This window comes from Aythya ferina (genome assembly GCF_964211825.1).
Source record: "Aythya ferina genome assembly, chromosome: 25".
Lineage (NCBI taxonomy): Eukaryota > Metazoa > Chordata > Aves > Anseriformes > Anatidae > Aythya > Aythya ferina.
In genome coordinates, this window is record NC_140323.1 from 2,805,593 (window position 1) to 2,819,658 (window position 14,066).

At 59.7% G+C, this 14,066-nt stretch overlaps 2 protein-coding genes across 11 annotated transcripts in view; one reads left to right on the forward strand and one right to left on the reverse strand.

Annotated features, from left to right (window-relative positions):
* Nucleotides 1-1,359: 1,359 nt before the first annotated feature.
* SYT2 (synaptotagmin 2) lies at nucleotides 1,360-8,424 on the forward strand. Its single transcript, XM_084498318.1, has 8 exons — nucleotides 1,360-1,535; nucleotides 1,616-1,785; nucleotides 2,756-2,872; nucleotides 3,048-3,215; nucleotides 3,341-3,508; nucleotides 3,878-3,995; nucleotides 4,475-4,608; nucleotides 5,119-8,424. The coding sequence occupies exons 1-8, from the start codon at nucleotides 1,370-1,372 to the stop codon at nucleotides 5,323-5,325; spliced, it is 1,248 nt and encodes a 415-aa protein (XP_084354444.1). The 5' UTR covers nucleotides 1,360-1,369; the 3' UTR covers nucleotides 5,326-8,424.
* A 459-nt stretch (nucleotides 8,425-8,883) lies between these two features.
* PPP1R12B (protein phosphatase 1 regulatory subunit 12B) overlaps nucleotides 8,884-14,066 on the reverse strand; it is a 112,656-nt gene continuing 107,473 nt past the window's right edge. For all 10 annotated transcript variants that reach the window (XM_084497639.1, XM_084497641.1, XM_084497646.1 and 7 more), the window contains one exon: nucleotides 8,884-12,108. Coding sequence is in view for 2 of the 10 variants with exons in the window: in XM_084497642.1 (XP_084353768.1) it covers nucleotides 12,022-12,108 (87 nt within the window). In the remaining 8 variants the exon portion in view is untranslated. The remainder of the gene's footprint in view (nucleotides 12,109-14,066) is intronic.

The window sequence follows — 14,066 nt, forward strand, 5'->3', positions numbered from 1 at the left end:
CTCTGCAGGACGGACAGACGGACAGACGGACGGACAGGCTGGAGGTGGCTGCCGGCTGCCGCCAGGGAAGGGCTGCGCGGCCCCGTTTCGTTACCTTGCTGACACAGTTTCTGCGATATCCGTAACAGATGGGCAGAAACGCGCTCATCAGCAGTTTGGGGGGAGAAAAGTCATCCTGCAGGGAGCCAGCAGCCGGTGCTGCTGCCGGGGGGGGCACCTGGCTGGGCTCGGGACCCCCTTGGGAGGGAGAACTGCATCCGCACCGAAATGATGCTGCTGGAAAGGAGGAAGGCTGAGAGGGAGCTGGTGGTCCCGGGCAGCTCCTGGTGCAGCCACGAGCTCAGCCCAGCACTGGGAGGCTGCAGGCAGGGCTTGGGGCTGCAGGCAGGGCTCACTGCAGGCAGGGCTCACTGCAGGCAGGGCTGGTGCCAGCCCCACTCGACTCCCAGGGCTGGTGACCACCCGCCCCGTGTAAGTCTGGGGTTTAGTTCCCCCCAGGAGGCATCAGCAGCCTGGAAACCTCAGCCCTGCCTTCGGTTTTTGTGGTTTTTCTATAACGCGTTCATGTGGTGAAGCTGCGATCAGCAGTGACCTTGGCGCTGGCTGCAGCAGGGAGGGAGGTGATGAATTTGGGCTGTTTCAGTGGTTTTTGGGGGGCTGCCTCGGTGGTGGTCCTCAGTCAGGGCAGCAGGATGGGAGGCAGCCGGCTGACGTGGTGCTGGATTCAGCCAGGTGGCAGTGGGAGCTGCTGCCAGGCTGGGGCAGGGAAGCCCCCAGGTCTCTCCGGCCAACATTTTGAGGCAAGAACTCTCTGTTTCAGCTCCAGCTGCAGGGGGAAGAGGAGGCAGCAGCCAGCGCTGGGGACAAGGCTCCAAGCAAGGGGCTTCGGCAAGAAGGGGCACAGGAAAGGCTCTGGGCTCTGGGTGCTCTAACGTGGGCAGGGAGCAGCCCCCCACAGGCCCTGGCATGAAGCCACCAAGTCCCTCGTAGGGACTGGGGCAGGGATGTTGGGGAAGTGGGTGAAAAATGGGGATGCATGTGGTGAGCTGGCCCCGTTTGGGCTGGGAGTGCCTCCGTGGCCCTGCTGGCTGGCTCCAGCACCACTGTGGTCCTGGGGGACGTTCGTGGAGGCTTCGGAGGTGTCAAGGGCCAGGAGACTCAATGGGCTTCCATGGCTTGTGAGGGGGCCCTGGGGTCCGGACCTTCCCATTAAACATAACCTCTGGGCTCCACAGCCCTCACACAGAGGATGAAGCTCGCCGTCATGGCCCTGCTGCAGCTGTGGATGTCCCCAGTGCTGCTCGGGGAGGCAGCCGAGGGCAGCAGGGCCCACCACGGCCACGTTGTGTTGCAGGTTCCCCGTCCCACCATGACGTTCAAGCAGGCATCCATGATGGCCCCGGAGGCCGCGGCCACCACCGTGCCCATGGCCACCATGGAGAACTCCACCGAGGCGGCGGGGCCGGGCGAGAGCAAGGAGGACATGTTCGCCAAGCTGAGGGATAAGTTCATGAACGAGCTCAACAAGATCCCCCGTGAGTAGCTGCCTCCTCCCCCGGGACCCCCTTCCCCTTGGCCCACCACGGGCTGACCGTGGCCCCGCACGTTCCCGCAGTGCCGCCCTGGGCCCTCATCGCCATCGCCGTGGTGGCCGGCCTCCTCATCCTCACCTGCTGCTTCTGCATCTGCAAGAAGTGCTGCTGCAAGAAGAAGAAGAACAAGAAGGAGAAGGGCAAAGGCATGAAGAACGCCATGAACATGAAGGACATGAAGTCGGGCAACCAGGTGACGGCCTTCGGGAGGGCTCAGTCACCTCCCAGGTTGTACCCATAGCAGGGGGGGAGCCCAAGAACCCCACTGGTTTGGGGTCCCCAAAAAGCTCGGAAGGCTGGTGCTGGTACCAGGGCACAGCCGGGACCATCTGGGGATGGCAGATTTTGGGCATCTGTTCCTACTGCCGAGAGACACGTGGGCACTGCAGGCATGCCCACAGGGCTGGAGGGATGAGCAGCGATGCATCTGGGGGTCCATGGGATGAAATTCCCAAACGCTGGGGGAGGGTTGGGGTCCCCAGGGGTTCAGTGGGGCCGTACAAGACCCCAGCTCCCTGCCTCAGCCTGGGTCCCATCGCGGTGCTGTCCGTAATGTTGATCTCTTTCCTCCTGGTGCTGTCGCCATCCTCCCTCTGTGCCGCCCTGACCCCGTGCTCCCTCTGTGTTTGGGGACATCCTCCACGGTAGGTGCCACCCCAAGCCTGCCTTCTCCATTGGCTGCGTCCAGGGTGGGACTGGGGACACGCAGGCACAGCAGAGAGGTGCTGGGGGGCTATGGTGTGGAGAGGCAGGGGAGAAGGCTGGCTTTGCCTTAGACGTAGGAGAAGTAGGTCCTCTCTTATATTAACACCATAATCCCTAGAAATGGCCCTGCTAACCCTCTGTAGTGCTCCCAAGCATGGGCTGGAGGCAGAGGATCCCCACACCCATCTGCAGGGTGGTTTGCACGCAACCTCTGGCTGGAGCCAGCCCCAAGTCCCTGCGCCCCGGGCAGCCCCCAGCCCCTCATGCCTCCATCCCACTAAGACCAGCCCCGAGCAGAGCTAGTGCCCCCTGGGCTGCCCTGCTGGTGCCTTCTGTCCCCATCCCCTTGTGATGCCCAGGGGTCGGGGTGCTGGAGGTGCCCGTGTGGGGATGGGGATGTGGGGCCAGGACACCCCCAGCTGAGCCGGGCACCTCGGCTGCTGCTGCAGGACCCTCAGGATGATGACGATGCGGAGACGGGCCTGACGGAGGGGGAAGGCGAAGAGGAGGAGAAGGAGCCGGAGAACCTTGGCAAGCTGCAGTTCTCGCTGGACTACGATTTCCAGGCGAACCAGGCGAGGAAGGGGCTGTGGAGCCGCAGGGATGGGGATTTGCCCAGGGAGGGCGTTTGGAGAGGAGGAATCAATGCCCCTGGGGGAGCTGGGTGGTGTGGGAGGGAGCCAGGGAACTGGGTGCTGGAGAGGAGCCCATGGTGCTGTCTGCAGCTGAAGCTGCCTCTCTCCCCTCCAGCTGACCGTGGGGATCCTCCAAGCCGCTGAACTGCCAGCCCTGGACATGGGCGGCACCTCGGACCCCTACGTCAAGGTGTTCCTGCTCCCCGACAAGAAGAAGAAGTACGAGACCAAGGTGCAGAAGAAGACGCTCAACCCCGCCTTCAACGAGACCTTCACCTTCAAGGTGAGCCCCAACCCACCCCACCATGGGACCTCGTCTCCCGCTCCCGTCCTTCCCCCGGCTGTGTCCTGGCCTTGTGGTTTGGTCCTGCTGGAGCCCCTTGCCACCTGGTGGCCCTTTCCCCGCAGGTCCCCTACCAAGAACTGGGTGGGAAGACGCTGGTGATGGCCATCTACGACTTCGATCGCTTCTCCAAGCACGACATCATCGGTGAGGTGAAGGTGCCCATGAACACGGTGGACCTGGGGCAGCCCATCGAGGAGTGGCGGGACCTGCAGAGCGGCGAGAAGGAGGAGGTGAGAGGGGGCCCTACAAGGTCGAGGTGTGGGGTGGCCCTGGCCATGGGGTGAGCTCTGCTTCCCAGACATCGCTGCATGGCCCCATCTCAGTGCTGTGCATGAGTGCTGGGCAGGATCCGACCCCCTTCTTCCCCTGTGCAGAAGCCTTTCTGTAATAAAAATGAGGTTTGTAAGTATCTGGGTGCTGTGCTGGGACTGGCCTGTCCCCCACCCCAGTGATCAAACCCTCGTGTGTGGGGAGCCAGGTTGTGCCTGCACCGATTGCTGAGTGGGGTTTGGGGGGAATGAAGCTGGGACCACGTCCCAGCACTGCGATACAGCGCCCTGGGGAGGCTCTGATTCTCTGCCCCCTGCCCCACTTGGCAGCCAGAGAAGCTGGGCGATATCTGCATCTCCCTGCGGTACGTGCCGACGGCCGGGAAGCTCACTGTCTGCATCCTGGAGGCCAAGAACCTGAAGAAGATGGACGTGGGGGGCCTCTCAGGTGAGATTGGCCGGGCAGGGCTGGGGCAGCTCCTCCAGCACCCGGCACCTCCTGTGCCCAAGACCTGGCTGGAGGTGAGGGGAGATGAGACCCCCCCGGCCCTGGCATCCAGGGCTCGGTTCCTTGGGGTGTCCTGAGTGGTGAAATCACCCCTCTGCCATCCGCTCCTGGCCCTGCTCCTGTAGAAAGGGGGTGAGACAACATCTGCAGGTCTCCCCGCACCAGCCCCAGCCCTCCTGCAAGGAGACCCACAGGAGGCAGAAGAGCTCTGTCCCCTCCCAGTGGTTCCTGAAAATCAGGAAAATCCTTGAAAATCCAACAGTTTTGGAGTGTTTTGGCTTTGGCCTCCATCCACGAGCCTGGGAGCACCTTGACCTGTGTTGGGCTCCTTGCCCCTCGTGCTGGGCTGGGACCTGTCCCAGGGCCAGGCCGATGGTGTCCCTGGGCACTGCGATCTCCTGCTCCCCCTTCTCCCCCAGATCCCTACGTGAAGATTCACCTGCTGCAGAACGGAAAGAGGTTGAAGAAGAAGAAGACCACAGTCAAGAAGAAGACCTTAAACCCCTACTTCAATGAGTCCTTCAGCTTTGAGATCCCCTTTGAGCAGATACAGGTTCGTACGCTGACATCCTCGGGGGCATGTGGGCAGGGTGGTGGTGCCAGCAGAGGTCTCACGCTGTCCCAGGCCATGTCCCAGTGGCTCCTGATGAGCTCCTGGTGCAGCTGCCCATGTTGGGCATCACCCGTGGGAGATGCGACCCCAAACCCATCTCACGGCAGGAACTGGGCTTTCCTCTGCTCCCGGCCCTGTAGTGCTCACCCCAGGTAGGGCAGGGAGCCCTCAGTGGTCCCAGGGGTGTCCTGGACCATCGGGAGGCGCCTTCTGCCCCTCCATGTCCAGTCCCAGCCCCTTTGTGCAGCCCCATCGAGCTCCACAGCCTGCAGCAGCCCTCGGTGCCTCGACGTGCCCAGGTGGCCACGTGGGGACGAGCTGGGCCCCACCACAGCCCCACAACCCTGGGCTCCTCGGGGAAGGAAACGGAGGAAGGAACGGGCACAGAGGGGACCCTGCCCCAAAGCAGGCCGCCTGTTCAGCCCCTCTAAAGAAGGCTTCCTCCTCCAGAAAGTGCAGGTGGTGATCACGGTGCTGGACTACGACAAACTGGGGAAGAACGAAGCCATCGGCAAGATCTTCACGGGCTGCAACTCCACCGGCACGGAGCTGCGGCACTGGTCCGACATGCTGGCCAACCCCCGGCGGCCCATCGCCCAGTGGCACTCGCTGAAGCCAGAGGAAGAAGTAGATGCAGCTCTCGGGAAAAACAAATAGGAAGATCTGCTGGCCGGCGTGGCGTGGGCCTGTGGACAGTCGAAGCAACCCAGAGCTACTGATACCTCAGTTATGCACCCTTTGGTTTGTTTTATTTATTTATTTTTTTGGTTCTGTTTTAAGCTGAAATACCCTTTGACGGCTGTGGAAGGGTTTCCAGACTGTCCCAATAGCTTCCAGGGGAAGAGGTTGAAGACGGATGGTTCTTTTCATTCTCCAGCATCGCTCCCCTCGGCCGCATGCCCCATCACGTTCAACTTCCATCCCTTCCTGGCCTGAAGCCACCGCCAGGCCTGGGGCTCCCTGGGCCTGGGAGCATCGCTGCCTCCGTCCTTCCCGTGGGCCCACGTGGGAGCTGGCGAGTGTCTGTGCATGGAGGTGCCACCAGAGCCTGAGAACGCAAGGTGACCGGGCTCACTGTGCTTGCCTGGGACGTGGACACCTGCATGGGCACCAACACGGTGGAGAAGACCTTCTGCAGGAGGCCCGGGGGCATCCCCGCACCCGCTCTGCTTCCCCCCAGCCCTCCCAGTTGGGAAGGGTGAGAGACGTGGTTTTGGGCTGCCTGTGGCCGGCTCCAGGTTTGGCTTCTGGGGAGAGGTTTGGGGGGGGTCTTGTGCTGCAGAAGGCATTGTGGTTGGTGCTGAGCCCTCGGTGCGGTGGCCAGACCCCGCGGGATGGGCGCAGGTAGCTGCAGACAGCTTTTTGTCGGGGAGGCAGCAGGGGCTGGGCAGCGGCAGCGCTGGGTGACACGGAGAGGTCCCCAGGGCTGGGCGGGCAGGCAGCCCCGGGGCAGTGCCTGGTGCCATCCTCGAGGCCCCCGTGTGTCCCTGGGGCTGAGCCCTGCCGTGGGCACCCAGCACAGCCCTCGGGGGGGTTATGGGGAGCTCCAGCCCCACTGCTGCGTCCCACCATCAGTGGGGAGGGTGAGAGCCAGCCCATGGCCAAGGAGGGGCTGCAGACCCCCGGGCCCCATGGGCTGCTGTACCCCCTGCCCCCAAATCCCTCTCCCCTCGGGCAGTGTGAGCTGGAAGGCCAACTCCATTCCCTGCGGCTGGGCAGCCCTGCCCAGTTCAGCCCAGTCTGTACTGGAGCACGGGGCGTCCCCGCGCCACCTCTGACTCCCCGGCAGCCTCGTGCTTGCTGCTCTGCTCGGTTTCCTTTGCCTTCATCCTGGCTGCTCCAGGCCAGCGCTGCCTTGTGCCCGCTGGTCCTCGAGGTCATGGAGAAGGTCGCGGTGGGGAGAAAGTCCTCAACAAGTGGAGTTAAGCAGCAAAGGGTGCTGCATGCTCTGTGAGGAGGAGAAAAGGAGCGCAGTGGGGATGCCCCTGGTGTTGGGGATGCTGCTTGGGGGGGGTTCAGGTCAACAAGGTGTCGTGTAGGTCGTGTAGCTGGAGGGAGGAGACGCAGGGGGTTTTAATGAACAGGAGCGCTGGGCAGCTGGCATGGGGCCTGGGGACAGCATCAGGGATCTCCCAAACCTCAGAGTCTGGCTGGGCACCGTGGGGGGGTTGCCTTGTGTTTGTAAAGATGAAAGAATCGAGGAATTGGCAGGAGCACCCAACCCTGCCGTGGGGGGGCACGGCCCCGGAGTCTTCCTTGGGAAGTGGGCGGAGGAGCGCACATGCCTGCGCACACACAGACACACATGTACACACATGTACACACATGTACTCACACATGCACACCTGTACTCACATGTACACACCCCCACGCCCACCCCTGCACCCAGCACCCCCAGTCCCGCCGCACCTCGCCTGCTGCCCGCAGGTTTCCATTCGGACTCTTTAAGCCTCGGGAGGGTGGGGGGGGGAACCGTGACTTTAATACCTGATTTATTTTGATTTTTAATTTTAATAAAAAAAGGGGAAACCAACCAACATATTTAAAGCCATCTGCGCTGCCTCTGGCCCCCCCCTCTCCCCCCGTAGCCGTGTGTAGTTAACTGTATGGAGACATAGCTGTATATACCATGAGCAGTGCATGCGCTGCAGCCCCCTGTAACCAGCAGCATGCTCCCAGCCGAGCTGCACGCTCTGCCCCGCGCCGACGGCGCCTCCGTGCCCGACCCGCGAGGCGGAGTCGGCGACGAACCAAACTCATTGCCTGAGAGCTCTCCACCACCCCGGTTATCCCCCCCCCCCAGTCTCTAAAAATAATGACTTAAATCATGCAAAAGAAGAAAATACGCCAAGAAGCAAAGCATGCCAAGCCAGTCCAGCCAGCGGAGGGTGAGCCGTCACCGACGCAGCCGTGACTTCCATGTGTGTCTTGTTCCTGTGTCTCGTCGCGTTTATACCATGGCCGGGTAGCGGCAACATCGTGGCTTCGGCGTCCTGTGTCGCGTTGGTGCATCTCACCGTCAGAGCAACTTTAGAAGCCATATTAGACCACGGCGTGCCGGGGCCCCACGAGGATGGGTCCGCCGGTGAGCCGTGCCCCCCCCTTTTATCCCCGTGTGTCCACGGCCCCCTCGTTTTGTGGGGCTTGGCGGCGGAGCCGGGGTGCCAGGACGAGCCGTGCCAGCCGCCGGCTTGGTGGCCGCGGCCGTCGCACTGGGGCAGTGGCACCGGGGACTTCCCCGCGGTGGCATTTCTGCAGCAGAAAGGTTGGGGCAAGTGAGATCTGGTGGTGGAAGGGCTCTCGTGAGCAGCTGGGGGGATCTGCAACGTGCTGGGGCTGCCGGCCGCAAGGCACCGGCGCGCTCGCTGCTGGGGGAAGCTGCCCCGTCCTCTCCTCGCCTCCCCTGCGGTGCGAGCCCGGCCGCACCTGGGGACACCAGCTTCAGCCTCCCAGGGGAAAGGGAGCGAGTCCATGCATCAAGCTCGGCTCTTCGCCCTTTTTCCCCCAGCGCCGTGAGGAAAAAGCAGCACCTTTGGGAGTCTCAGGGTCTCGTGGCTTCCTGCAGCGAAGGAAGACCCCCGGCCCCCGGCCCCCCGCCCCTGTGCCCGTCCTGGCCTCTGCAGCGCTCGGCTCCGGCAGGAAGCTGCTTTTAAAGCCCCTTCCTCTCGTGTGGACTCTGTCGTTTCCGTCTCTGATCGTTAAATGGTTATTTTGTAATGATATCTGTCTCCTTATTAAAGAAACGAGCTGAAAGGAGCCCCGCGTCCCTGCTGGTTTGGCTGCTGGGTGCTCGGGGAGGGGGCAGGCCCCATGGCCACGAGGGAGGGAGCAGGGGCGCGAGGGGTGCTTGGACACGGCAGGGATGTCCCGGGCCTTGGTGCCAGCCCCCATCCCAGCCCCACGCTGGGCACCAAGTGGCTCCCCACCAAACGCCTCGCCCCAGCACCTCCCATCCCATCCCTATGGCACGTGCCGGCCACCAGCTCCTGCCCTGCCTCACAGGGGTGCTGGGCACAAAAACCCCCGAGGGGCAGAGCTCGGGCTGCACTGACCACATCCATAGACCATGCCCCGTGCTGTGCCTGCAGAGCGTTTCTGCTTTTAGAGCAGGTGGATGCTGCCGTGCTATGGGCACTTGGAGAAAAAGGAGACGTTTTGCTAACCTGCTTGCAGCAGCTTCCCCCTGCTTCAGAAAGACGGAGGCGAAGTCAGAACTTCTATTTTATCAACTCTTATTTTATTCATTTATAAATACTGTTGTGTTTACAAGCATCATAGATGTGAATATTATTCCCAAACTTTCAAACACATAATACTTATAATACTATATAACAACAACCAGTAAAACAAATCATTCATCTCAGGGTTTGGAAGGCCACTCAAAGTTGCATAAAAATACATTCTCTCCCCATCTCGTAAGCTAGTCCTGCTTTCTCCAAGGAGTTTATTTACAAAGAGCCATCATCAAACTTGCAGCCACAACAGGCGGGTTCACCCCAAGCAATAAAAATGAATTCACCCCAAGCAATTGCTTAGAAAAAAAAGCTTTGTGTTCTCCAATGGAGACCACGTCTGGCAAATGGTTCAAATAGGGATCAGTTTTAAAAACTGCTTTCTTTGCACTCTGTCCCAGGCGCAGAATGCAAGGTATCCTATTCGCCACCTCCTCAGTGCACTGGTTATGTCAGGCGTTGCGCAGTGAGACCAAAAATCATCCTCACGAGTTTGGTTTGCAATTACATCGTCATCACCAAGTACTCACAGCTTTGGCTAGTCAGCACGACTAAACTGGTGGTGGGTCCCCCGCCCCGCTCGAGGCGTGGGAGGACAATCCAGTGCTAAGCAGACACTTCATCTAAAGTGGTTTGGCTTCGCAAGGGGCCGCGCGGAGGGACGAAGCCTCCCGCGCCCTTCGCATCCTGTTCCTTAGGATAAAACGCAATGAGCGTCCGGGTGGGAAGGGGCAACACGTCAGTGCGGGATGGATTTGTCAGATTGGGTTGAACCCTGTCCCTAAACAGATACCGGGCTTCCTCCCACGGCCAGGAACCCGCCTCGCGAGAGCAGGGACTTCGGTCTGAGCTCCTGCCCCCGGTCCCGCTGGGCACCCACAGCCTGGCGCAGAAGGAGGGGGGCAGCACAGGGGGCCGGGCTCCTGCCCCCGGGAGGGACGAGAGAGCCCAGGTCTGGAGCGAGGGGTGGACCACTGAGAAAACACCAAGAAATGCAGAAGTACTCACATAAAGAGTGCACCAAGTGGGAACGGCGTGCAGAAAAAGCATTGACCGGATCTCAAGACTTAAAGCTGTTAAATATAGCAGGGTTAAAATAAAGTAATTAAAAAAAAAAAAAAAAAAAAAGAGAAAAAGATGCCTGGCTTAGGCAGTGCTCTGCAGAAACCCTGATGCCATTACCAGCTTTGGTCTCTTCCTCCCCAAAGCACAGCAGCAGAGGAAGGGCCTCAGTGTACCAGGAGGAACGGCATCGCGTGGCGCGCCCACGTAACGCCGCTGGCTGAAGAGCGGCGGAGGAGGAAGCTCTGTCCGGAGCTGCCAGTGTTTGCAGGGCAGCTCCAGCAAGAGCCAGAGAGGTGGAAACAGGCAGGACGGGGAGGGGAAGGAAAAAAAAAAAGAGTTGAAATGAAACCAAAAAAAAAAAAAAAACACCCAAGGGAGAGGAAAATACTCGCACTTTCTGAAGAAATAACCAGCAAAAGGTTCCAAAAAGCCCAGGACAGACCAAAAAATGTTACCCTGCTGAGTGAATTCAGGAGTTATGCTCCGGATTCAGGTGTCTCCTCTCTGCTCCCAGCACCCCCGGCCCAGCAGAGCTGGGTGGGACTTGTGGCAACCCCCGAGATGGGTGCCCGAGCCACACGGAGCGGGGAAATCACGGGGCGAAGGAAACGAGAGGGAAGGAGATGGGAAGGGGGTTGCACCCAGCAAGAAGTGTGGTAGAGGGAAGGTATCTTTTGGGAAGGGTCTGTTAAAAGGGGAAGCTCAACAGGTCTGATACCAGGCGTCGCACAGCACCTGGAGGAGTCGCTGTCTGAATGCCCATAGAGAGAACAATTCCAAACTGTTCTGAGTACGTACAACATCAACGTTTTTGTATTTTTTTTTTTTTTGATTTTTTGAGGTTTCCTTCAAGGTCAAGGCTTATTGCAAGCTTTTGACAGATTAAAAGACTTTTATCCTAGAGACACAGCTGCCGGCGTGCCCAAGGGCAGCTCCTTCCTGCCCCTGGCACGGGGGCAGCCCCCGAGGCACGCAGGAGGACGAGCTGCGCCGAGCTTTCCCCAGAGGGAAGGGTGGCTGGGACAGGACTCTGGCATTCCCTCTCTTGTCTCCGTTCCCCAGAAACAAAACTGTGTTCCAGCTGGTCAGCCCGATGCTGAAAACCAGCGCACGGTACCTGAAATACCCGACCAGACTCCTCTAGGGCTCTGCCTTCACCGACAGCTGGCAGGGAGATGCCCCACACGCCGGTAGGAGGCCGGTTCCTGGCGTGGGCACAGCTCCCTGCCAGGTGATTCACACCTGAATGCACGTGAAGGCAGCAGAGGATCTCTTCCCGGGTCAAGCTTCTCCTTCAGAAGGGTTGGTGAGTACCGGTGATGTTATCCTGAGAAGCAAGAGCCCGGAGGCAGCGAGCAGATGCCGCTGGCCGCAGAGCGGACGCAGCGCGGGACGCCATCCCCCAGGCTGGGTGAGGGATGGGGGCCTCGTGCTGAGTCAGCACTCATTTTCTGAGATCTGACACGAAACCAAAAGGCTCGGTCTGCCGGGGCAAAAGGAGAACAAGGTGTCTGTGCAAAGCAGCCCGTTACAGAGATCAGCTCTGGTGGCTTTCGCAGCATCGCTTTACGGCCAGAGTCCCACATCCCAGGTGGGCTGATGCACATCGGCAGAGTCCCAGCCCACGTTCACATTTCCCACCTGGGAAGGGCTTGGACGTGCCGGTTTAGTTCTTTTGGCGTCACTTTTTAAGGTAGAAGCTACCTACTCCAAACCGGAGTCCAATGCCATATCCCGGGCTTCTGGAAGGAAAAGTTTTGGCAGCTCGAAACCAGTCCTTGTGTTTCTTCTTTCTCTTCTCCCTTGAATAAAATGTCCGAGATACCACAACATGCTTAAATTAAAACTCGTAAAATGGCAGGGGTGCGTGTTGTGGGGGAAAAAAGGGCAGGAAGGGAATGTACAGCAAAGGGCAGGGCAAGGCAGGTGTGACGTTGATCCCACGGCTGAAATGCTTGCTGTACTTGTGACAGGAGGAAAAGAGGGGGTAGGGCTTGGTGCGGGGTTGGCAGCTCGTGTAGGACACCCCTCCTCGTCCTGCCTTCGCTCAGGCTTCCTATTTGGAGAGCTTGCTGATGACACGAATGAGCGCCCCGTTCTCGTCCTTCAGCCTTTGATTGTCCGACTTCAGCTCCGTCAAAATCTGCGCAAAGACAAAGACGAGGCAGGGTTACAGCTTGGCAGGATGGCAAAAAAAAAAAACCAGCAGCTCCGAGGAAAACCAGCCGGGACGGTGTGGCCAGCTCAGCTCGTGTCCTGCTCCCACGTGCAGCAATCCTCCTGGTGCCCTGCTCAGCACCGCGGGGTGGCCACGGGTCCCGCGGGGTGGCCGTCGGACACGGAGCACAGCAAAGCCCCCACGGGAAGCGGTGCCCCAGCCCCTGCCCTCGGTCGGCACCCGGCTGGGGGAGCAGGAACCATTTCTGAGCTGTTTCAGCCCAAACCTGCTCCCAAAGGTCAATTAGGGCTTGGCAGAAAACTATAAAGTTTCATTTTATTTTATTTTTTTCCTGTATTGTTTTTCCCATTTGGCCAGGACGAGAGGGGAATCGAAGGCCTGATATTTTCTCAGCTTTGGACTTTTAATTCAGGATGGGACCAAGCCTGCTTTGCAAAATCTCTTCGGAAAAAAAAAAATCCCTCTGGGATCCCACAGATGTTTAACGTAGGTGCTTGTGTTGTGGCAGAACGCACCAGAGCCACCTCCTTGGTGCTCCGTGGTTGTCTGATGCTGGGGCTAAAACAGCAGCTGCACTACAGCCAAAAGCCAGAGAGCTTTTCATCAGAAACTCAGGAAGAAAAAGACTTCAAGGAGACCTTTGCAGCATTTCTTGCTGGCCAAAAGAAAGGCCCCAAGCCTCTCATTTCCCACACTGCAGGTGGGTATTGCTCTGAGAGCCCCTCCGAGGACAGCACTGCCCCAGGTGGAGCCTGGGGTGTCCCCACGGGGCGGTCACACCACGGGACCCCCGGCCACAGAGCGGGGCCACCCCACAGCTCAGGCACAGAGCGAGCTCAGCCCCGACTCATCTCGGATCTTAGAGGAAGGGAGATGGGGAAAGCACTTGCAGTCTCGCTGTGCCCCTTCGTTTCCTCCCGAGCTTCCCCCAAACCCCCTGACAAAGCACGCTGCCTCCCGTCCAGGGCACTGGAGGCGTTCAAGCACCCGCTGTGGTCTGCAGCTGGGCTGTCCCTGTCCCCTCTGTCACATCCTAGGGGGGCCTTGCAGGCTTGCAGGAGCCCATCGCTCCACCAGGACAGTGCTCGGAAATTCTGCCCCTTGCTTTGGCAGAGAAAACCCACCGCGTGTGCCCGTGAGCACCAGCAGAGAGCAACCACCCCAGTTCCACAGCCCACTGGGAGCTCCGCTGGTGGCTGTGCTTTTTAACCACCCTCAGTGCAACTCTGGTGATTTATCGGAAAAGTGAGGAAGGTAACGAGGAGCAGAACTTCTTGAAAAGCTTCCTGGCTTTCACCCGATTCCATCAGTTCCCCGTGAAGCTTTCTGAAAGCTAAAAATCAACCTCGTGAACTGGAATTCCTCCCAAGCTGCGGGCACTCCGGGCAAAGCAGCCTTGCAAAATAAGCTGCAGGTGAAGCAGGCTGGCAATACGAGGGCCTGGAAAATGAAGCTTTGTAAACATCTCGCTGGAAGCAGCAAGGAGGGGCGCAGCCCGGCACGCGGGGTGCCATGATGCCGAGCACACCGCAGCACCAGGGGCTTGTCCGAGCAGCTCTGCTCCGTGCCTGTTAGCTGTGGCACTGGAGAAGGTGACACTGAGGAAATGATGGGGATTTGGGGGAAAGAGATTCTTTGAAGAGCGCCCCTGCCAGTTTAAAACAGTGCCGTGACTGCAGGGCTGCGATGTCTGGGGACACGAGGAGACAAGGCTTACAGGTAACAGTGACATCCCGTGCTAGACCTACGAGGAGTTGAAAAAAATAAAACACACGGATGAGCTCACAGATACACAGCTCTTCTCCAGCTCGGACACAAGCAGGGAGTTTCAAACCTAGAAGCAAGCAGGGGGCGATCAGCCCGTCCACGTCTCGGCCAGCCTGCACGGGGGACGCGGTGGTGGCACCCTGAGCAGGGGTGGC